Here is a 22,768-nt window from a genome sequence, read left to right as displayed (position 1 = left end):
TGCGTGTGTGTGTGGTGGGATTCCTTCCAGTACTGCAGCCCCTGTACCTAAATCAATGCACAGACGTGGGCACAGCAGCACTTTATTAGAGACGACACAGCCCCCAGCTCACCCTTACTTCCACAGCTTCTTGATAGACATGTTCTTCTCACTGTCCTTCTGCATCACCTGGATATAAGCAAGGGACAGTTGGTGCCCAGCACACAGCTCCCATTTCCCCTCAAGTAACTCCACAAACTGCCCTTAAAAGCAACCTCCAGCCCTGCACAGGGAAGGTTCTAGAGCCTTCATCCTCCCTTGAGGAAAGGCAACCTCTTGCTCTGAGCACCCCTTAATGCTCTTGTTCAGCCCTAAGTCCTGCCAAACGCTTTCCAAGAGTTTCTGCCTCCCAGAGCTGAGAGGAAGCAGCCAGCAGCTGCTCTGCAGCACTTACCTTGGCAACAGCCATTTCAAAGTCCTCCTGTGTGACGTGCACCCGCCTCTCCCTCAGTGCGTACATGCCAGCTTCTGTGCACACCCCCTGTAAAGAACATGGCCCACATTGCCCCAGAGCTCTCAAGTGAGGACAGAGAGCACTGTGGAGCCCCCAGGGCTGCCAGCTCACCTTCACTTCTGCACCCGATGCCCCTGGCATCAGCTCTGCAATCTTCCTCAGGTTGATGCCACGTGTCAGGTTCATTTTCCGAGAGTGGATTTTGAGGATATCCAGGCGAGCCTGGGGGAGACAACAGAGTGAGACAAGGGGGGAAGCCACAGGAATTGTACCCTGACAGAGGACAATGTGGGCCCCGGAGGGAGAGGATCAGCAGGGGACCAAGAGAGACCCTGGGCCCACTGTGGGGCCACCCACCAACCTCCTCATTGGGAGGGGGGAACTCAATCTTCCTGTCGATGCGGCCAGGGCGCAGCAGAGCTGAGTCCAGGATGTCGATCCGGTTCGTGGCCATGATCACCTGCAGCAGGAGAGCAGCCACTGTCACCACGATGGTCACCCTGCTGCCATCACGGGGCCAGCAGGGCATTGTCCCATCCCCAGGCAGCTCAGGGCTCAACCAGGCCCAGTACCCCCCTACCTTGATGTTCTTGGTGGCCTCAAAACCATCGAGCTGGTTGAGGAGCTCCAGCATCGTGCGCTGCACCTCGCTGTCCCCACCAGAGCCACCCTCCAGGCGGGAGGAGCCAATGGAGTCGATCTCATCCATGAAGATGATGGAGGGAGCGTGTTCCCGAGCCATCACAAACAGCTCCCGCACCATGCGGGCACCTGCAGGGAGCAGAGAGCTGAGTCTCACGCTGTGCACCCTCAGCCTGCCCAGCACCCACACAGAAGACTCTCATCCCCTGCAGGCCAGTCCCAAGGCCACCCAGCACCATGAGAGCCCTGCATGTCACCCTGGCACAAGCAGCAGCTTTGTGCCACACCACTTTACCTTCACCGATGAATTTCTGCACCAACTCGGAGCCTGACACGCGGATGAAGGTGCAGTCAGTGTGGTGGGCCACAGCTCTGGCCAGCAAGGTCTTCCCAGTGCCAGGGGGTCCGTAGAGCAGCACACCCTGAAAGCACCAGGGAGTGAGCTCAGCACCACTGCTGGGTAAGCAGCCACACCCAGGGAACTCCTGATAGGATTTACCTTGGGCTGAGCAATCCCCAGCGCTTCAAAGAGCTCCGGGTGTTTGACTGGCAGCTCAATCACTTCCTTGATCTCCTTTATCTGTTTGTCCAACCCTCCGATCATCTCGTAAGTGGAATCCGGGACCTTCTCCACCATCATCAGAGACACCAGAGGGTCCACTTTGTTGGGGAGGATCTTGTGCAGCGTGTAGCTGTCGTTGCGCAGAGCCACGCGGCAGTTTGGGGTCACCTGCGCTGAGAGGGAAGAGCTCAGTGATGGGCCACTGCACGACCCTTCCAAGTAGCCCCACACCAGAGAAGGGGACAATCAATTTGGAGAGAGCCATGATGCCCTTTCCACAGCTCTCAGACACTCACATCATTAATGTCAATGTTCTTGTCAACATCCACCACGAATTTGCCTTCTGGGTGCACCTGGAACACAGCAGTTAACACCACTAAACTTATTTTTCCCTTAAATAATCCTGGCTGCATGTCCCGCCCACCACACCACGAAGGGGCTCAAAAGCTCAGCCACCACCAAACACCTCACAGCCTTCCTACCCTCAGAAGAAAGACCTCTCACTTCACGTTTTTCTAATTACTACACCCTCTGCAGAGCTGGTGGGGACAAAGGAACAGCTTATCCCTCACTGGCCAGCTGCTAGCAGGAGCCAGCCCCGGGGCAGCTCAGCTCCATACCTTCACAAGCACTTTCTTCTTGTCCATGGCTCTCACCACCTCGCCCACATAGGAGCCCTGCTCCTGCAGCAGCTGCAGCTCCTCCCGCAACAACCGCACTGCAGAAAGAAGGGAACATCAGCAGACAAATGGAGAGACCCAAAGCCCCCACTGAGTGGGCAGCATCCCCAGCCAGGCTGGGAGCCTCCTGTCCCACAGCAGGGCTGTCCACAGAGCCTCAGCTAAGAATGCTGAGAGAAACTGAGCTTTACCTTTAGCGTTCAACTCATTTCTCTGCGCTTGCAAGCGCCTCAGATTCTGGCTCTTCTCATTCACTATGAGCTGTGTAAGGAAAGGAGCTTTGCTGAGTTCTCAGCATCCTACACAGCACTCAAACCAACAAAACACACACACAAAGATAAGCAGGCTCCAGCACAAGAAACAAGGATAGTTATTGTGCTGGGACAAGCAAGAGAAAAACACAGCCCTTCCCAGCATGACGTGCTCAGCCAAACCCCAATGCCAATAGCTGGACAACACCTTGGTTGTGGAGAGATCTCACTGCAGGCTTTCAGTACAAGGAAGGAGCTTACAAGCAGAAGAAGGACTAACTTTGTAGTGTTCAATAATGACACGACAAAGAGGAATAGCCTTAAACTAAAAGAAGGGAAACTTGGGTCAGATGTTAGGAAGAAATATTTTCTTCAAAGGGCGGTGAGATCCTGGGGCAGCAGGTGGCCCATCCTGGAAGTGCCCAAGGCCAGAATCGGGTGGGGGCACCCAGTCCATGGCACAGGGCTCAAACCGGATGACGTTTAAGGTCCTTACAATACAACCGTGCCCCGGCTCACCTGCAGCTCCTCGATCTTGGACAGGTAGTACTGCCGCAGCCCCGTGCCGCCCTTCCCATCGTCCATCTCCATCTGCAGGAGAACCCGCTCAGTAAGGTCGGCCCAGCCCCGTCCCACGGCCGCTCTCCTCCACGCTCTCCCACCTGCCCCCTCAGTCCCGCGTCCCCACATCCCCACCTGCAGCCGCCCCCACCGCCCGCCGGGTCCCGCCGAGTCACGGCACCCAGCAGGCCGCGATCGGGCCCGATCTCCTCAGAGCTTCGCGGTCGGACTCAGACGCACCGGAGCCGTGCACCCGCAGCCCGCGAGCACCGCCCGGCCCAGCCGTACCTGCTCGGGGCCGTCCACCGCCATCTTCTCCGCCGGCATCGAACCCCGGCGCCGCTGCTGCCGGCACCAAAGATGGCCCCCAATCCACTTCCGCTCCCCGCCTCCCGCGCGCAGGACGCGGTGGCGTCACTTCCTGTACATGAGTGGGGAAAGAGCGCATGCGTACTGTGAAGGCTACCGGATTGCGCATGCGTAATCCGTTCCCTCAACGCGAAAACTCAAGATGCGCATGCGTAGTACAGAGCAGCTCTGCCGAAGTGCACGTGTGCAACAGTAGTTCGTCCGCCTCCGCCACATTGGTAAGGTCAGTGCTTGTTTCTTCATTTCATGAAGTGCGGAACGGACGAAAGCAGAACCCAGGCAGCTCCCGAGGGACGCACTCAGCCATTCTGCCCCGCTCCCGGGACTGTGTTAACCCCACAGCCGTTGTAAAGCAATGCGGGGCTCCCTTCCTGAGATGGAGGTGAGAGCTGAGCGGAAGCGGAAGTGGAGCGGGCGGCGCGGGGCACGACGGGACGGCGCTGTGCGCACGAGGAGCTGCTGGAGCGGGGATCGGGTTTGTTGTGTGGTCAGTGGGGAGGTGGAAAGGGGCGGGGGGCTGCGGGGCGCTGGGGGCAACGCGGGTAGCGGGGTTGTCCCGTGATGCCGGGAGGGATCCTGGGCTGCGTTCACTCCTTTGCTTCTTTAGGTCGCTGCCAGTAAGGGAGAGCAGGCCCCAGCTCCGCCGCCATGGGCAGGAAAAGCAAAGTGGGGAAGAGCCGGCGGGACAAGTTCTACCACCTGGCCAAGGAGACGGGTGAGCACGGCTTCCTGCGGGCCCGGCTGGGCAGCGCTTCGGCAGCCCCTGAGCCCCCCGCCTCCCTCCCGCAGGATTCCGCTCCCGCTCCGCCTTCAAGCTGCTGCAGCTCAATAGGAAGTTCCAGTTCCTGCAGAAGGCACGAGCACTGCTGGACCTGTGTGCGGCCCCCGGCGGGTGGTGAGTGCCTTTGGGACACGTGCTGCCCTGGGACCTCGTTGCAAGGCAGCCCCATTGCTTTCTGTCGTGGCTGCTCTGTGTCAGAGGCCATGGCAGCACCGGTTGGGATTGAGGGCTCTTCTCAGATCTCACAGTGCCTTTGATCCTCTCTGTTCCTTTCAGGCTGCAGGTGGCTTCCAAATTCATGCCAGTCTCCAGCTTGGTCATTGGTGAGTGAGGTGGTGGGGTGGGAGACACCTGTGACGGGCTGGAGCATTTTGTCAATGTGTGTTGTTCACTCCTTTACATCAGGAGTGGATCTGGTTCCTATCAAGCCCATTCCCAACGTAGTGACTCTGCAGGAGGACATCACCACTGAGAAATGCCGCCAGGTGAGGAGTGGTGTCCCCTGCCCTTTGTGTCACTGCAGCTCTGTAAGGGATGGGGATGTCACTCTGCATGAGTGGGACTCACTGGGGGGTGAAACCAGCACCAGGACTGATCAGATCACTGGGTAGGGAGGTATGGACATGGAGCGGGGCAATTGCTTGCTGGCTCATGCAGAACAAGAGAGGTCAGCAGAACTAACACGAGTTCTGTCCCTCAGGCTCTGCGCAAGGAGCTGCAGACGTGGAAGGTGGACGTGGTGCTGAACGACGGAGCGCCCAACGTGGGGTCCAGCTGGGTGCACGATGCCTATTCCCAAGGTGGGAGTCACCCAGAGCTGACACGTGGCTTGGTGCAATTTTGGAGAAGCTGGCACATCAGCGTGCACTGTGAGACATGGAGCAGGCTGGTGGGGACAGCAGCAACTCTGCTGACTGCTCTTTTCCACCACTGCAGCCAACCTGACCCTCATGGCTCTGAAACTGGCCTGTGAGTTCCTCTGCAAAGGCGGATGGTTTATCACCAAAGTTTTTCGTTCCCGGGACTACCAGCCTCTTCTCTGGATCTTCCAGCAGTTCTTTCACAAGGTTCAGGCTACCAAGCCACAAGCCTCACGCAATGAGTCTGCTGAGATCTTCGTGGTGTGCCAGGGTGAGTGGCCATAGGGACTTCTTGTCGCTTAGAGCGCTGAATTGAAGCTTGGGGAAACCTATTGGCCTTTGATTTCTATCGCTCCAGGTTATCAGGCTCCAGACAAAATTGACAGCAAGTTCTTTGACCCGAAATATGCCTTCAAGGAGGTGGAGGTTCACGCTAAGTCTGTTAGTGAGCTTGTCAGCAAGAAGAAGCCAAAGGTATGAGGAGAGTGGTCTGCTGGGATGGGCTGAGTGTTACTCATCAGGGAGCTGTCCTATGCTAAGAACCAAGCATGAGAGAGCCTCTGGCTCTATTCCTTTTTCCTTGCTTTGCTCATCCTGGCAAACAATCTCATGTTTATGGGACAGATGGACGAGGAAGCTTGGTTTTAGCAGCTAAGTCTGTTGAAAGTAGAGGTGGATGGTTACAGTGGGCTTGCTGGCAGGTGAAAAGCTGCAGGAGGGTGGTAGCAGGGTGCTGGGCAGGCAACCAGTTTGTTTCACTGGGCATTGTGGCCAAACAAGTAAAAGGAGCTAGGATTTGGGGCCAAAGAGAGTGCAGTAAGAAAAGATACCCAGAAAAATGAAAGGTCTGAGGTATAAGGTGCTGGAATAGCCAGTGTTAGGGAGGTTTATGCATTTAGAAGGTAGTGCAATGCTGGAGAAGTGACAAACAAGTTGTGAGGCTGAGAATGGATCAGTAAAACTCTCTCTCGCAACAGCTGGCCACTAGGTTTGTGAGTCTGTGAGGCGTTTTTAGCACACAGAATACTGAAAACTGCTAAGCAGCCTCAGCTGGCCATGGAGCTTCACAAACCCTTACTGTTATCACCTCTATGTCAGGTGAGGCTGCAGGTGGCATCCTAGAGCTGGCCCCATAATCAGCAGGCAGGTAGGGGCTGTTGTTATTCCTGGGTTGCGTAGGCATGTTTATGTAGGCTGCTGCAACAACACGTGAGTTAGATTGAATTGTTAACATCTGGGAGATGACAGAAGCTGTCTTCTACCTTGCTATAGCTTAAACAATGCCTTCCTCCTGTAGGCAGAAGGCTATGCAGATGGTGACACCACTCTCTACCACCGCTTCACCCTGATGGACTTCCTCAAGGCTCCCAACCCCGTGGACTTCCTCTCCAAGGCCAACGAGGTGAGTGCCTGTGAGAGAGACTTCAGTGGCCCCAGAAACAGATCTGCACGAGCACAGAGCCGTGAGAAGGGTGTCCTGCAATGGTCCTGGTCCTATTCCTGTGGAAGGGAGGCAGGACAAAAGGTGGGACTTAAAAGTCACAGTCTCCTCACTTTTCATCCAGATCATGCTGGGGGATGGAGAGCTGGAGAATCATAGTTCCACCACAGAGGAGCTGCGTCAGTGCTGCAAGGACATCCGTGTGCTGGGGCGTAAGGAGCTCAGGTACTGGGGGGAACTGGGAAAGGGACAATGCATCACACTGGGCCTGGAGGAGTGATTCTAACTGGTTTTTCCTTGCATAGAGCCTTGCTGAACTGGAGGACAAAACTGAGGCGGTTCTTGACCAAAAAGCTGAAAGAGCAGGCGAAGGAGCTGGATATCAAGTAAGAGCAACAGAGCTGCCCCATGGCACCAGTGTGGTAGGAAGGGGCTGCCACCAGGAAAGGTTCTGTGACCTCCTTCCTTTTGGCAGCCTGAGCTCTGGCGAAGAGGAGGAAGGCCGGGAGGAGGGGGTGACGGCATCACCAAAAGCTGCAGCTGATGAGATGGTGAAAGAGGAAGAGGAGGTAGAGCTGGCATTAGCGGAGATGAAGGCTAAGGAGCTGGCAGAGCTGAAAAGGTAAAAGCAGTTCAGCCAAGGAAAAATGGGGGATCGTTGTGCTAAAGTCGCACGAGGGGTCTGTCTGTCTTTCATAGGGGATTGGGGCTGGGGTTCTTGGGATCCTCTGCTTCTCCAAGCTGATGTGGGCTCTCTTTGCCCCAAAATTGGGACCCCCTCGCAGTGGTGTGACTCCTGCTGTGCCCTCCATCCTCAGAGAGATAAGGCCCGAGTGTGGCAATGGGTGAGCTGTTGGGAGTGCGGCCTCATTTCCTTGCCTTTTTTTTCCAGGAAAAAGAAGAAAATCTTGAAGGAACAGCGAAAGCAACGTGAGCGTGTGGAGCTGAAAATGGACCTCCCTGGCGTCTCCATCGCTGATGATGGCGATACCAGCATGTTCTCCCTCAAGACTATCCAGAGGACCCAGGTGTGTGGCTGGGGCAGCCCAGGCTCCCAGAGCCACAGTGGTGGGACAGATGTGGGCACAGATGCGGCCGGCAGGCTTAAACTCTTGACTCTCCTCTCCCTTGTATTGCAGCTGCTGAATGAGGTGGCCCGGGGAGACATGGCATCAGCAGATACCCTGCTGGAGATGAGACCTGGGGATGATGACATCTGTGTCTCAGATGCAGATGATGAGGATGATGTGTCCCTGGCCAGCGACCTGGACCCAGAGGAGCTGGTTGAGATAGAGGCCCGTCAGCGCTGGCTGGAGCGGGAGAGCCGAGAGCAGGGTGTGAAGAGGTGAGAGCTGGGCTGGGCTGGGTTGTCCTGGGGCAGGAGCTCCCTTAAGAGCAAATGTAGAGACTGGCATTTGGCACTGGTCCTGCTGTTGTCACAGGGTGAAGCCTAAGGTGGAAGAGGAGGAGGAAGAGGAGGAAGAAGAGGAGAATCCCCTGCTGGTGCCTCTGGAGGAGAAATCAGTGCTGCAGGAGCGGCAGACCAGCCTGTGGTTTGGGAAGGTGAGTTCCAGTGTGTCAGAAATGAAATGCTAGGGCAGCCTCAGTCCCAACAGTTCCCCCTGTGTCCTCTGACCCACTGCTCCCTGTCCCTAGGATGCTTTTGCTGGCATTGAGGATGATGCAGATGAGGACCTGGAGCTGGGGCAATCACAGATGTTGGCTGAAAGACAGCGTGAGTCCCAGGCAGGTAAGTGGGGACTGCATTGCTGTGGGGACACAGAAGGACAGCCCCATACCCCTTTCTGGAGCACTGGATCAAACTGCAGTGTGAGCCTCTGAGCAGGGCAGAGATGTTCAGAAGTTGCTTTCCTGTCTATATCGTTGCACAGTTAATGAATTAGCACTAGTGCAGCATTAACAAGCTGCATCTCTATGGGATAGGCTTGCAGTGGGGCATGCCTCTCACCCACTGGTTCCTTTTTGCCAGGCAAAACAAAGAAGAAGGGACAGAAGAAGGAGGTTCCCCAGGAGGATGCTGCAGCTGAGCCCCAGGCTGCAGCAGACACAGGAGCTGACGCTGCCGAAGCAGAGGCTGAGCAGAGCAGTGATGATGACAGCAGCAGCGATGAGGAGGGGTGAGGTGCAGACTGAATATTTTGCTGTCATGGAGAGCAGGGAGGTGAGGACACTGACTGCTCTCTTTTCCTCCTTGCAGGCCACCAGCACCAGTGGGCAGAAAGCGGGGTGTGGTTGAGCCATGTGGCTTCGAGGTGGTGCCCATTGAGGACCCAGGTGAGTGCTGTGTATTCCAGGTGATGTCATGTGGGTCTCTTTTTGGTGACAGGAGGGTCAGACCCTTCACTGGGGTGGGATGGCTGCTTGTTGCTCTCTGGATTTGGGGCTGTTTGCCAAGCTTTAATCTCTCTGTGTGCTGCAGTGAAGAAAGCACGTGTCCTGGATGCAGAGGGCCTCGCGCTTGGATCCATCATTGCCACCTCCAAAAAGGCCAAACGGGATTTAATTGATGATTCTTTCAACAGGTATGTGCAGCTGTGGCTGCTGCAGGGGAAACAGAATTCATTCTCCTCCTGAGAGGAGGAAGAAATGCTTTACTGTGAGGCTGGTGGGACACTGGAACAGGTTGCCCAGTGAGGTTGTGGATACCCCATCCCTGTAAGCATTCAAGGCTGGATGGGGCTGTGAGCAACCCAGTCTTGAGGCAGGTGTCCCTGCCTATAATAGGGGGTTGGAACTAGGTGATCTTAAGGGTTCCTCCCAACCCAAACCACTGTATGATTATGATTATGGCCTGGCAGGTGTTTCAAGGGACCCAGCTGGGACCCCACAGTTCACCTGGTTTCCCCTTTCTTGCAGGTATTCCTTCAATGAGGAGGAAGGAGAGCTGCCAGAGTGGTTCACAGAGGAGGAGAAGCAGCACCGGCGCAAGCAGATCCCCCTGGACAAACAGACAGTGGAGGAATATCGGCAGCGCTGGCGCCAAATCAACGCCCGCCCCATCAAGAAGGTGGCAGAGGCCAAAGCTCGGAAGAAGCGGCGGGTGAGTGGGGCTGTGCTCCTGGCTGGGTGCTTGATCCCCAGCTCTGCTCCCCATTGTCTCTGACCCTTTGCTGTCCCCACAGATGCTGAAGAAAATGGAGCAGATGAAGAAGAAAGCGGAGGCCGTGGTGAGCACGGTGGATATCTCGGAGCGGGAGAAGGTGGCCCAGCTGCGGCGGTGAGTGGTGAAGCTGGGACCCAGATCCTTCGTGGTCACAAAATCCCATCCTGCAGGGCATGTATAACCAACTGGGTTGAGTATGGGGTGGGCTGAGAGGTGGGAGAGCCCCATCTTGGGGCACAGCAGGGGATGAGACCTGATACTGGTCTGTAGATGTGTGCCAAAGCCGCCTCCTGGAGCAGTCCCTCTCTGAGGATCTCAGTCCCATCTTTCCCTTCCTCCTGCAGCATCTACAAGAAGGCTGGGCTGGGCAAGGAGAAGCGGCACGTCACCTACCTGGTGGCTAAGAAGGGTGTAGGACCCCGGGTGCGCCGCCCCCCCGGAGTCAAGGGGCAGTTCAAGGTCGTCGACAGCCGCCTGAAGAAGGATATGAGGGCTCAGAAACGCAAGGAGCAGAAGAAACGCCGCAAGTGATGTGGGAGCAGCTCCGGCGAGGGACCTGTTTGGGGCACTGGGCAGAGCTGGCTCCTGCCCTCCCAACTCCATCTCTCAACTCGACCCGCTGCTTGCCCAGTGTGGGAAAAGGGCTGCGACTGAGCCCCACGCTCCTGCTAGTCAGTGCCTTCATGTGACATCACCTCCTGTCCTGCTGTGGGGCACGGAGAGTTGATTTGACCTCAGCCCTGTAGGGCTGACCTCGTGCCTGTGCTGGCCTGTGAGGCTGCACCTCCAGGTTTGTCACTTGCTGGTTCTGTTGGGATGCTGCTCGGACTGTTGCACTGCAGAGATGGCCTGGGCATCCTTTCAACCTTTGCTGTCCCCACGCTGGTGACAAAATGGCCATGACTAAAGTCCCAGAGCTGCGTGGGACTGTGGGTGCTGAGCAGTGTTTGGCCTTCACAGAACTCTTCATTTATGACAGAAATAAACTCTCTTCTGAGGATGGTGCGGGCTGCGTCCTGCATCTTGGCAAGTTGAGGAGCTGCTACCCTCCTTTTCCTCACCTCAGCACGTCTCAATTTATCTCTGGCCCTGCAGCTGAACCTGCACTGATTCACCCTACAGCCAGCACCCCAAAAGGGCAGCCCCCAGCCAGCCCCATCACCCTCTCCAAGGGGGGAACACAACATATTTAGGAGAAGAAAGAGAGAAAAGGTAAATTTAAGAAAATACTCTTTATTTAGACCCAGGGCAGTGGCTGGAGGGACTGTGGCCTCTCTTCTCCTTTAATCATATGTTGTGGCATTATCCTCAGGCACTTGCACTGTTAGTGGAAGGAGGGGGCCAGGGGCCCTGCCCCCATGGTTAGGTGCACCATGCTGTCCCAATAAAATCGGGGCAGAGGGTGCAAAGCAGTGAGTTGTCCCTGTCCCCAGTGTGCCTCAGCTGTGGCTCCATTGGATGGTGGTAGGGCAGGAGCTGCATGGGGGGAGGGAGAGGCTGCTGAGCTGTGTAGTGCTGCTGGTGGAGCTGCCCCCTGTAGGGTCGGGGGGAGCAGAGGTCTTGGGCTGTCCTGGTTCTTGGCTGACAGAGTCAAGGTGGACAGATGGGATCACCTGCTAGACGTGGAACTCCTCTAGAAATTCTCCTTTGCCTGTCTGTCAGCCTCTTCAAAACAAAATAGAGGTGTGTTGTGAGAGGAGAGCCCCTCTGCCCCCTCCCCCAACTGCTGTCCCTGGGGGTCCTGATGAAGGGACGGCCCCTCAGCCCCTACCTGAGCTGCAGGGAGCACTGTAGGCAGCATCTGTGCGGTCACCTGCAGCAGGAGCAGGGAAATGGGCTCAATGAGCTGCTCCCATCAACGAGCCAAAGCTCGTCAGTGTGAACAGTGTCTGGTTTGGGGCTCCGGGGGCAGCTCACCCGTCTCATAATAGTCATACAGCGTCACGGTAGCAGGCTGGAGGTTCCTCACTGGGAAGTCCTGCGTGGCTGCAAAGCTGAAGGTCTCCTCCTCCTTTGTCAGCTGGGGGATAAGCCGAGGGTGAGACACAGCCACGTCCCACCACCCCAGTGACATCCCTGTGCTTGCAGCACTGCTGCTATTGTCGCCCATCTCACCTGATCCAGGTAAATGGTCACCTGGTCGCTCTGCACCTCCACCTTCTTCACCAGATTCTGCCTCTTCAGCTGGGGAATAGGGAGAGCAGGACTCAGCACCACACGGGTGTCCCTCTGTCCCCATGCTGGGTCCCAGCGTGCAGAGGGTCAGCAGGGACCTCTCACCTTTACCACTGAGCTCTTGTCTGGGATGTAGCCTGATGGCAACTTGGCCTCGATGACAACCATGTTGGTGGCAGCACGGTTTCCAGTGTACCTGGAAAAGGAAAGGCAGAGCCTCACATTGGGGCTGGGGGCTGTCTGGCCCCCACCAAACCCTTGGGGTGACCCCAAACCATACCGTGCCCGGAGGAGGAGGCGGAAGTGGGTGCTGGCATCACTTGTGCATGTTTTGGGCTCTGTCTCTACACTGAGCTCAAACGTCCCTGCGCTGGGAGGCGGTGGCATGTTGTAGCGCAGCGTCACCTGGAGTGAAACGGGGGGTTAAGGCCACCTGCAAGGTGACATGTGTGCATAGGGACCCCGTGCTGTACCCACCTGCACCAGAGCACAGCCCTGCCCGTGGGTTTTCACCCCGTACAGCCCTGGCAGATCATGCAGGACTGCCCGCTGCAGCACCAGCCGGTTGCTGGCTTCCAGCACGAAGTCCTGTTTGGAGCCCGTTGGGGCTGTCACCGTCACTGCTAAGTCCCCGTTGTCACTGTATGTCAGGGTGGCATACTTGGCCAAAGCTTGCAGGGCCACCACAGTGTCCTAGGCAAGAAGCACCGAGTTGGGGTCATCCCCAATTTGCAGCTGGTGGCATCCAGCCCTGTGCTGGGAGAACCTGTGGTGGTACCTGGGTGGAGGCAAAGCCTCCGTAGGGGTTTTGCTGCTTGCTGAGCCAGCGGACGATCTGGGAGGCTTTGGCCAGGTCAGCACGGGACACTTGGGGCTGGGTCAGGTATGCCAGGAGGACATAGGCCGTCATCTCCACCTCTGCTGGTGCAGCCTCAGCCCAGGAGGACTCAGTGGATAAAGCTTTCTCCTTCCTCTTCCAGAAGAGCAGCCCGTCTGGGAAGAAAGGATGGCAGGGAAGTCCCCATTTCCTATCTCAGGGTGGGAGTCTCAGGTGGGATGGAGTGGCTGAGTGATACCTGTGCTGGTGCCACGCTGCAGCAAGCTCTGCAGCCGGGCTTGCTGCTGCTCCTCACGCCCTGCCAGCCCACAAACATATGCCAGCAGTGCCTCTGTGTAGAGGTTGTCAGTGCTTGACGCCTCCAAGCATTTCAGGGCTGAGCTCACTGTTGGGTCCTGCAGTGAAAAGGGGACATTGAGCAGTCAGGAACACCCCAGGGATGTAGACATCACCCAAAGGAGGATTTCTGCCCAGTTACAGCAGCATGGCCTGGTGCATCCAGACCTTAGTGCTTTGTTGGTCCCGTGTCCCAGCACCTGTCCCCAACCCCACGGGATTATCCTCACCGTTGGGGACATCCCCAGTTCCAGCAGCGCAGCTGTGACATAAGCAGACAGCGAGAGCTCATCCGATACACCACCCTGCAAAAAGACAGAGAGACAGCTTTGTCCGTGCCACCTCCGGCCACGTGTCCCCATGTCACCCCATCCCACCCCATCCCCACCTGCAGGGCGTTATTGAAGAGCTTGCCCACGCTGCGGAAGCATCCTGACTCCTGCTGCTGCTTCTGCAGCCAGTGCTGCGCGTCCGTGATGTGCCGCTCCTCGATGGCCACAAAGGCTCTCGCTTGCCCAAAGGACTTGAGGACAAATGCTGTCAACCTGCAAGGCGTCAGAGGGAGGGCAGCATGGGAGACAAATGGGGATAGGATGCATTTGGTGGCAAGAGGAGGTGACGGGGATGGCATCGCGCTGCCCCATGCCATGTGGACCCTCACCAGGTGTTGCCGCTCTCATCTGTCTCCCCAAAAGCACTGTAGGAGCCGTCGCTGTGTTTGTAGAGCAGCTCTCGTTGGTAACCTGCGTGGAGATGGGGATGGCTATTGACACATCTGTCTTTGGGGGGACCCTAGAGGATGCCCACCCCTGTCTGCAGGTATGAAATGGGGAGGGAGGCAGGGATGCCTGCTGGTTGCAGGAAGGTCAGGAGGAGGATGCTGACCGCTCTGCAGGAAGCCCTGCGCCTTGGCACGGATGTCGGCGTTCATCTGCCCGCTCTTCTCCAGGTACTGCTGGATGTAGATGTTGGGGGCGAAGCGCACCATGTTCTGCTCCCCGCAGCCGTAGGGCATGGCCAGGAGGCGGTCCACGTTCTGCAGCGCGTTGCCCATGATGTCACCTGCGTGCACCCCATACCCCATCCCATCAATTTTGGGGCATCTCACCTCCAGCTGAGACTTCTGCACCTCGTTTCCATCCCTTACCCATCACACTGACGTGAGCTCGCTGGGAGCCCTCCAAGATGTTGGCAGGAAGCTCCAGGGACACTTCTTCAGAGGCTGTGAGGATGGAGGGTGATGGTAGTGGGGTGGCAGTGGACATAGCCCCACAGCACCCTTGTCCACCCCTTGATGCTCCATCCCTCTATGGACTCCATGAGCCAACAGACCATGTCCGTGGCTCCTCCAGCTTGGTGACCCTCATGCCAGCAGCCCCATGTCCCCACAGTGGTACCAGATGCTCCTACCTTCCTTGCAGAGCAGGGAGCTGTGTGCCTTCTCCACCAGGATACCACCGGGCTATAGGAAGCAACACATGGTCAATTCTATGACCTCCATGTCCCCATGTCCCCCAGAGCCATCCCTGCAGTGACACTTGGTGCTATCCCACTCCTAAGACGATGTGATGAGATCTTCCCATTGCACCCCCAGGTCTGCTCAGCTCCCATCCCTCTTTCATCCCTCGTAACCTGTCTGACCTGCACCAGTAATGGCTTTATCACAGTGTCCACACGTCCCTGGGCTGGCACCACAGGCTTCTCATTGCCACAGAGCTCCTCAGAGCTTATGGCCTCGGTGCTGATGGTGATGTTCACCTCCCCTGCAATGCCAATGGGACATCCAGTCACCACAGAGCCCCCCAGCCTATACTGCAGCCCCATGGGATGGGAGGTGACGGGGAAAGGATAAATGGAGCAGAGAAGAGCTTTGCAGATGGCATGTTTGCTGACACCCTCTCTGTCCACCCCGCTGTGCCAGGTGTTCTCCAAGTGGCAGGGAGGGGGTCCATGCGCCCATACCCAGGTTGGTGGCCTTCACATCCCACCGGAACGTCTTGGCTTCATCCGCACAGACACAGCTGCTGTACACTGCACCTGCAACTGCTGACACCTCCAGCTCCGCTGAGTCCGCCAGTGTCACCTGGACCTGCAGACCCCAACAACATCAGCCACGTACCAGGGCACAGCCCCCCACCCCCTGCCCACCTCACTCACCCGTAGGCACTGCCGCAGGTAATTGAAGACGGTGGCAACCAGAGAGAAGGCTTCACCACGGATCACAGCATAGGGCAGAGCCAGGTCCACGAAGAAGGGCTTGAAGACTGTGAGGGTGGTGGCAGGGGCCAGCCCCAAGCCCACGGGTGCCGTGCAGAACATCTCAGCTTTCCATTCCGTGATGGCATCGGGCACCGTCATCACCATCTCTGCAGAGCCCTTCTCCCTGCATGACAGAGCATCCAGAGGCCGCCAAGTGTCACTCACCGGTGGTATCTGGGCTGATTCTCTCCATCGAGGAGGAGAAGCCATCCTGGGGGCTCTCCCCATTCCCACTCACCCCACAGGCACCAGATCCCACAACCATGTCTCTGGGAAATGAACTCGGGGAGCTGGTGGCTCTTCCTCTTTGCTGGGAGCATATGGTAGACTAGGTACCGCGGGTATTCCAACCCTGCTTTCCACCATGGGCATATACATATCTTCTATGCCATTGGACTTGGCTCTACCTAGAAATAGTAGAGCAGAAATGAGGTTTCCATCGGTTTCTGCCACCTAGCCCAGGGCTGGACATCTGCAGAAGGCAGACAAAAGCAGCTAAAATCCCCTCAACCAAGAACTGAGCCAGCTTGGAGCCCTGTCAGACAGCATTCCCCATCCCACCAAGAGTGGAGACATAAGCCCAGCCCCTCCTGTGAAGTGCTTTTTGAAGATCATAGAATCATAGAATGGCTTAGGTTGGAAGGGACCTTAAAGATTGCAGAACTGTGAAATGACAGTGTGGTTGGGCTGGAAGGGACCTTAAACATCACAGAACCACGGAATCATGACATGGTTGGATTGGAAGGGATCTTAAAGATTATAGAACCACAGAATCATGACATGGTTGAGTTGGAAAGGACCTCAAAGGCTCACCAGCCCCAAACCATGCCATGGGCTGGTTGTCCCCCACCAGATCAGGCTGCCCAGGGCCCCATCCAGCCTGGCTTTGAATGTCTTCTGGGCATGCTGGCAGGATGCTCACCTGGCACACCCCGTGCAAAGTACAGAGGCTTGTAATACTCTTTACAATCATCCCTTGTCTTAGCATTGGTGAGAAGCTTCAGTGCTGCATTCTGTGGGAAAAAAAGAAAAAAAAAAAGATTGTCCATCTCCAAAAGCAGTGGGATGATTATTCCCACCTGAACAGTGAATGGTCGTGGGGCATTGCTGAGCTTTCCAGGCACCCTGCACAAACCATGGTTGGCTCTTGGTGATAAGGCGCAAGGTTTTACCTGAAATAACTGGGAGGGGTTCATCTGGATATCGTCCCAATAAGGTGGTAAAATATATCTCCTTGAACGGCGCATGTCTTCGGGCTCGCCCATGATAATTGTGTGGAAGTGGTGATGGTACCAGGTACAGGGTGATGGGTCTCGAATTCTTCCAGGATAATCGAAACTGGGGAGCACTTTGTAGATCTGGGAATAAAGATATGTATTAGGCACAGAACCATGCCACCATCACACCCTACGAGGAGCTGAATGATCTACTCCATGTCACCTTCTCTTCCATCCTGCTCGGTCCGTGGTGCTGTTAAAGGGGAAAAAGTCACCTTGGGACTGCCTACCTCCGCCACGGTGAGCTCAGCCTCGGGCTTCAAGAGCAGCACACTACGATCCACGGCACGGATGGCACATAGGGAGCCTGAGGCTGCCTCCAGCTCCATCTTCACCGTTGAGCCAGGCAGCGCCTGCTCCTTGGAAAAGGCCATTTTCACCTGGGGACGGACAGGAGAAGGATAAGGATCCGTGGATGCGGAGGTCTTCCGGAGCAGCATGGCATGGATAAAATCAAACTGAAGGTTTGGGAGATCGGGGTGTGGGTTGGAGAGGCTGTGATGCTGTGACACATCTGGGGGAGGGTGAGGCAATGGGGGTGATTTCACAACTCGCCTTGTTGGGGAGGCAGTTGAGCATGTTGAGCTTGGTGCTGCCAGCCAGCATCTCGCCGTTGGGGAGCACTGCATAGCACAGCACCGTGGCTGTGGGAGCCAACTCAGGGCTGGTGTGCAGCTCCAGGGAGAAAGATCCTCTCAATCCTGGGACAAAGAGGGAAATCAGGTCCAGGCACAGGCCTCAAAACCCTACACAGCCCATCCATCTGCAGGACCCACCTGCACTCAAAGGCAGCTCCTTCCTGAGGATGTTGGTGATGGTCCCCTTGGCCAGGACCTGCAAAAGAGGAGGTGGGAATGGCCAAGTCAGAGCCATACCCTGTTGGAGGTTGGATCTAAGGGCTAGAGTGTTGGGGTGGTTTGGAGGTTGCCAGTCTTCAGCCCCAACAAAGACTCCTATTTACAAGTAGACATACATTGGTCCATTAGTCTAGCCAAGGGAGACCAACCATAGCCTGGCCCTCAGGGACACAGCCATGCACTTGTGTGCAGATAAGGAATCCGTGCCCTTACACCTGCTGCCCTTCCTCCCCAGGTGAAGGCTCACCAGGAAGACAACATCCAGGCTCTGCAGCTTGCTCCCCAGGGCCTCCTTGTTGAGGATATAATCCACCTGGAGCTGCTCGAGCTGGCTGCAGGACAGCTTGCCCTTCAGCCGGTGGATGTGCAGAAAGCTCTGGCTCTTCGAAAAGAAGGGTCTGAGGTTCAAATAAGCTCTGTTGATGGTGGACAATGAGGCACCATTCTGGCTGTCAGCCGACACGTTGACTTCACCCTGAGGGATGAGGGTGGAACTGATATAGGCTGTTGGCTAGGCTTGGAGAAGGCTCCTAGCCTCGTAAAAATGGGGAAAGCCACTGAGAAGCCCCAAAGGGTGACGCAAGTTACTTACAACCAGTCTGACTGTTTCAGTCCAACCAGAGGTGTCCAGCTCGAAGGATGCTGTCCCAGATTCATCCGTCAGGAAGCTGTGTCTTTTACTGTTAACAAGGAGCACAAGCTGCTGCCCACCCAGGGCAGAGCTGTCTGCCCTCTTCAGCCGCATCTGCAGGAAGGAAAGGTGAGAGGCATGCATTCGGCTGGAGCCACAGGACAGGGGCGGGGAATGGGGCTGCCAAAAACCCCCATTACCGTCCCAGTGTAGGGCAACCCACGCTTGTAGAAGTCATCAGTGTTTTCAAAGGTGACTGTGAGGATGTTCTCCAAAATTTTGCAGGTCTTGGTGTTGTTCATCTCCACCCCTGTGGAGAAGGAGCAGGGAGACAAGTGTGTCTTGGGGACACAGGGCACAGAATAGCCTGAGCCTGATTCCTACACACCTGTACCTCTAAGTCACAGCATTGCTCTGGGCTTCCCTAGAGAGACTGATACCTCCATGCTGTGTGATTTGGGTACAAACAGGGATGAATGCAAAAACACTCCCACCAGCACCCCTACCTGTCCCCTCCTCCACCAGTGATGCCTTCACTTGGAATTCCTTCCGCAGCCTGTAGTTGCTCATGTTGAAGGAAGACATCGAGACCTCTGTTGAAAAGCAGCCGTTCTTCTCAGTCTGGAAGGAGGGAGTCAACCACACTCATCAGCACTGCAATGGGCTCTCCCAGTCTCACCCGTGCTCTCAGCTTTGCTCACCTGCCCGTCAACCTCCGTGCAGATATCCTTGCTTTCCTCAAGAACATCTGAGTACCTTCTGAAACTCCAGGGCTGGCACAAGGTAGCGTGGACCTTCCCCTGGACAGGCTTCCCATAGGTGTATCTATGGGACAGAGGGTGGTGAGGGTGTGAAGGGTCCTCCATCCATCCCCTCCACATTACCACGACTTGGGCTCACCGTCCACAGATCTGCAGCTGGAACTTCTCATCCTTCACCCACACGCTGGAGGGAAAATCAATGGTGACCTCAAATTTGGGCAGCACTGGTGGAGAAGAGAGGCGAGAGCGGGGTTGTGACTCCCAGCACAAGGACAGAAGGTGGCCATGGGGACATGCCAAGACGTGGCTCCGTGGACCTCCCATCCCCACACACCATATTCCTCCACGCTGAAGGAGTGAGTCTTCCCCTCCACATGAATGGTGTATGTGCCCAACGCCGGCTCCGCAGCCAACGGGAGGGACAGGTCCACGATGCCCTGCCGTGGGCTCACATCTCTCCACTGTGCGATGCGGTTTCCTCTGGGATCCTTTGCGTGGTGACAAAAAGTTTAGGTTTCTCCTCGCCCAGCTGTGCCCCCATCCCGAGCCCACCCTGGAGCTCTCCCACACTGACCTTCAGGAAGACGAGGGGCAGCTGGAAGGCAAAGAGGAGATGGTTAGAGGGAAAATTCAATGGGTCTCAGGAGGGTGGGGACATCTCTGAAGCCACGGGAAAAGCACACTGAGAGCTATTTAGGTTCAATAATAGGAAAAATTCCTTCTCCAAAAGAGAGGTCAGGGATTGGGACTGCCAAGGAAGTGATGGAATCACTGTCCCTGGAGGTGTTCAAGAAACATGGCACTGAGGGACGTGGTTGGTAGGCATGGTGGAGACAGGTTGGCTTAGACTTGGAGATCTTAGAGGTCTTTTTCAACGTTTATGGTTCTATGCTTCTATTTTTGGCTGTGAAATTCCATCCTTATATTGTGTTTCGGGGTTGATTGTGAGCCTGTGGATGGCTTGAGATGGGCTGAGCACTGCCAGCACAGCATGAGGAGGTGGCATCTCCCACTGCCTTTGCCTTTGACATTTCATCTGAGAACCTTTTGCCCTTCCATTGACACGATTGATTGCTCAGGAGCACCTGACTGAACTAACCTGTAATTCTGGTGTCCTGTGATCCTGTCGATATCAATAGCACTTTCCCTGCTTCCTACTCACTGTTCCTACATCTCTCAATGAAATTGGGAACATTGCCATGTCACATGTGCAGTTCTGCTTCCTCCCTTCTTGCCTTGATGGATGACACAACACATTCCTAGCTCAGGGTATTCAGCAGCTCTGTTGACTGGACAGGATTCCCACTGGCTGATCCCCACACCTCTGCCACAGACAGAAGGACAGTAGTGCCAAGGTCACCTCCCCCTGTCCTCAACCCTTCTCTCACCTTCTTGTCACTGGCAACGAAGTCTTTATCCAAAGAGACAATCCGAAATTTCACTGGAAAGAACAATTCAGGAGTGAGTGGTGGGTTCATCGCCAAAGGAAGATGGATGGGAACTCACTCTGAGCCCTGCAGTGGGGCTGGATTCCATCCCAGTCCTCACCTTGCTGTCCTGGCTTGTAGACAGCCTTGTCTGTCTGTACGAAGATCCCAGGCTCCAGGAGTCTCAGCATCACACTCTTCCTGGTGGTATTCAGGGACTCTCCTTGGATGGAGACGTACAGATGAGCAATTTCCTCCTTCCCCTTGGAGGGGGCTGGAGCCTAGCGGGGAGAAATGCCAGAAGACTGTCAAGGCTCGCAGATATTTTGCCTGTTTTCCCCTACCAAAAGCTGAGGAAATCAGCCCAGCTCCCATCCATTTCTCAGTGGAGCTGGAGGCAATGGGATGCACAGGGCATCCTGGGGTGTCACTCACAGGGAAGGTGACGTTCAAAAGCAGCTGAGGCTCCTCAACTTTCCTCTCTAGCAGGGTGATGTTTCCAGCCTCATCTGCTCTCTGCAGCTGGATGGTCACCTGGGTGGGCTGATGGACATTGCTGAGATGGACCCACAGTGTTGCTGAGTATGGGTGGTAGAACACAGCTGGGGACGTCACCACGTAATGCCTGGAAAGGAGAATCGTAGAATTATTAAGGTTGGAAAAAAAACTCTAAGATCATCAAATCTCAACTCCTCCTCACCATGTCCACTCATAGGATCCATGATCATTAAGGCTGGAAAAGATCTCTTGGATCATCTGATCCAACTGTCTACCTGAAGCTGCTTTGCTTGCTAAACCATGTCCCTAAGTATGTCCCCATGTTCCATGTGGCAGCCAGGAGCACATTCTGAGACAGTCCTCATGGGGTGACACCAGCAATAAACCAGAACCAGCAGCCCCAAAAACTTCCAGGTGTCATGTCCTTGATGCTCATGGGCAGGGACAACACACTGCCCCAAGCATTCCCACTATAAACAGCCAAGGAACCAAGACTAAATGCCCTCCCAACAGATACAGACAGACAGATGGACATGAAAAGGGCCTACAGTGCTTCAGAAGCTCCAGTTGTGAGGTGGAGGATGAGAAGGAGCAGCCAGGTCGGGGCTGCTGGTGACCTCATGCTGTTGGATGTCAGGGATGGGTGAAGTCTTCTGTAGCTGTTGAGTGGCCGTAGAGCTGTGCCTGATCTGCTACAAGCTCTGAAATGACAGCTTCACTTTTCCCAGTCGAGCAATAAGGTTTGGGATGAGCAGCCAGTGTGGACCTGCAGATATAACCAAGGCAATGTTTGCCATCCTGGGTTCAAGGCCATGACGGATTTTTGCAATCTGAGATGTTCCCGTGGGCTGGAGAGGCTCAGAACCAGGGGGCAGGACGTTCCTACACTGCTTTACTGGGAAGTGATGATAGGAGGGAGCAGGGCCACGTTCCCAAAATGAAAGTAGGCAGTACAGTGTGTGAGCCAGTGGCAATTTCTCAGAAGGGTTTGTTTCCAGATTTTTCCAGTTTTTCCAAGCAATAGAATTTGTGCTGCCTTTTTGCCAAATTTCCTCCAATCCTATCGAAACAGGCGGGGGCACTGGAAGTCAGGATGGAGATGAGCCATTTTCCATGGGCTCCCCACTGTCCTTGCAGAAACAAGGCGGGGAGTGTGACTGTACATTGGCCCCCAGCCCATCCATCCTCCCCCAGATGTGGGTGTGGGTCAGTGTCCTACCGGGTGCGCCCAGCTTGGCACAATGTGACAGTGAGCTCAGGGCCATCCCATAAGCCATCTGAGACATGGGGGTGGGATAAAGGAGGGGACCATAAACAGCAAGGCCATGGGGAGATCGATATGAGGCCCTCTGCCTCTCTGATCTGTCCCTGCTGGGGAAATACTGCAGGGAGGATTTGTCACTTGGGGATGCAGGTGTTGCTACCCATGCAACAAACACTTTCAGTTCTAGTTCCAGTTTTTATTTGGCAAAACAAAGTGAACAGTGAATGCAAATAAACTACAGCCCCTTTTATGTATCATTAAACAGGACAGGAACACTGAAACCCAAGAACAAAAAGTGCCAGCCCTTAGGAGTGACTCTGGCCAGGGATGCTGGGAAAGAGCCTGAAGACAAGGAGCTTTCTTGCAGGAAAAATCTTTTGCATTTTTCTTAATTTTCCAGCCTAGCAAAGGAGGAACAGTCCAGACAATCCTCCCCATGTCCAGCCATTGCTCCTGGCTCGTATCTCAGGCTTGCATTGATCCCCAGGTTTTTTACCTTTTTTTCCAGGAATTGCACTGGTGTCAGCTCAAGGGCAACCATGTGGGCAGCAAAGCAGATGTCCCCCATCGGACCCTGATGCACACAGGGTGAGGGAGCTGCCAGGCCGGAGCAGGGACCAGGCAGGAGCAAGTGGCTTTTGGAGTCCCCATCCCAACCTCATTGCTGAAGGCTCCAGGCAG

The 22,768-nt window shown here is 55.6% G+C and overlaps 3 protein-coding genes across 4 annotated transcripts; 1 reads left to right on the top strand and 2 right to left on the bottom strand.

Annotated features, from left to right (window-relative positions):
• Positions 1–70: 70 nt before the first annotated feature.
• PSMC5 (proteasome 26S subunit, ATPase 5) lies at positions 71–3,564 on the bottom strand. Its single transcript, NM_001293049.1, has 12 exons — positions 3,478–3,564; positions 3,148–3,219; positions 2,569–2,638; positions 2,318–2,415; positions 1,994–2,050; positions 1,635–1,865; positions 1,431–1,557; positions 1,074–1,264; positions 855–953; positions 605–715; positions 434–520; positions 71–168 (listed from the first exon to the last, which is right to left on the bottom strand). The coding sequence occupies exons 1-12, from the start codon at positions 3,514–3,516 to the stop codon at positions 115–117; spliced, it is 1,236 nt and encodes a 411-aa protein (NP_001279978.1). The 5' UTR covers positions 3,517–3,564; the 3' UTR covers positions 71–114.
• A 326-nt stretch (positions 3,565–3,890) lies between these two features.
• Positions 3,891–10,799, top strand: FTSJ3 (FtsJ RNA 2'-O-methyltransferase 3). Of its 2 annotated transcripts, none has more exons than XM_085211327.1 (22): positions 3,891–4,033; positions 4,166–4,273; positions 4,348–4,453; positions 4,616–4,662; positions 4,745–4,824; positions 5,040–5,139; positions 5,276–5,470; positions 5,558–5,673; positions 6,497–6,601; positions 6,765–6,865; positions 6,946–7,026; positions 7,116–7,262; positions 7,533–7,668; positions 7,780–7,985; positions 8,083–8,203; positions 8,297–8,390; positions 8,631–8,778; positions 8,859–8,935; positions 9,081–9,183; positions 9,518–9,701; positions 9,784–9,878; positions 10,109–10,799. In XM_085211327.1, the coding sequence occupies exons 2-22, from the start codon at positions 4,207–4,209 to the stop codon at positions 10,293–10,295; spliced, it is 2,496 nt and encodes an 831-aa protein (XP_085067453.1). In that variant the 5' UTR covers positions 3,891–4,033; positions 4,166–4,206; the 3' UTR covers positions 10,296–10,799. The 2 variants fall into 2 exon arrangements, with proteins under 2 accessions (XP_085067453.1, XP_010722806.2); XM_010724504.4 differs by having other exon boundaries at positions 3,897–4,045.
• Positions 10,800–10,977: 178 nt separating this feature from the next.
• Positions 10,978–21,565, bottom strand: LOC100539535 (alpha-2-macroglobulin-like protein 1). The gene is made up of 37 exons (XM_010724503.4): positions 21,372–21,565; positions 20,761–20,950; positions 20,447–20,606; positions 20,287–20,339; positions 19,473–19,493; positions 19,233–19,386; positions 19,038–19,122; positions 18,839–18,962; positions 18,644–18,758; positions 18,338–18,447; positions 18,099–18,251; positions 17,754–17,981; positions 17,426–17,483; positions 17,205–17,350; positions 16,880–17,029; positions 16,545–16,730; positions 16,295–16,385; positions 15,611–15,779; positions 15,271–15,496; positions 15,076–15,202; positions 14,755–14,876; positions 14,524–14,575; positions 14,261–14,335; positions 13,999–14,175; positions 13,775–13,856; positions 13,502–13,658; positions 13,344–13,418; positions 13,016–13,172; positions 12,718–12,932; positions 12,417–12,632; positions 12,220–12,344; positions 12,045–12,135; positions 11,880–11,948; positions 11,682–11,784; positions 11,536–11,577; positions 11,378–11,429; positions 10,978–11,240 (listed from the first exon to the last, which is right to left on the bottom strand). The coding sequence occupies exons 1-36, from the start codon at positions 21,443–21,445 to the stop codon at positions 11,398–11,400; spliced, it is 4,410 nt and encodes a 1,469-aa protein (XP_010722805.2). The 5' UTR covers positions 21,446–21,565; the 3' UTR covers positions 10,978–11,240; positions 11,378–11,397.
• Between the last annotated feature and the right edge of the window lie 1,203 nt (positions 21,566–22,768).

Source organism: Meleagris gallopavo, chromosome 29 (assembly GCF_905368555.1).
Source record: "Meleagris gallopavo chromosome 29, MGAL_WU_HG_1.1, whole genome shotgun sequence".
Classification (NCBI taxonomy): Eukaryota; Metazoa; Chordata; class Aves; order Galliformes; family Phasianidae; genus Meleagris; species Meleagris gallopavo.
The sequence above is the reverse complement of the archived record's forward strand: the minus strand, read 5'-3'. Positions and strand labels throughout refer to the sequence as shown.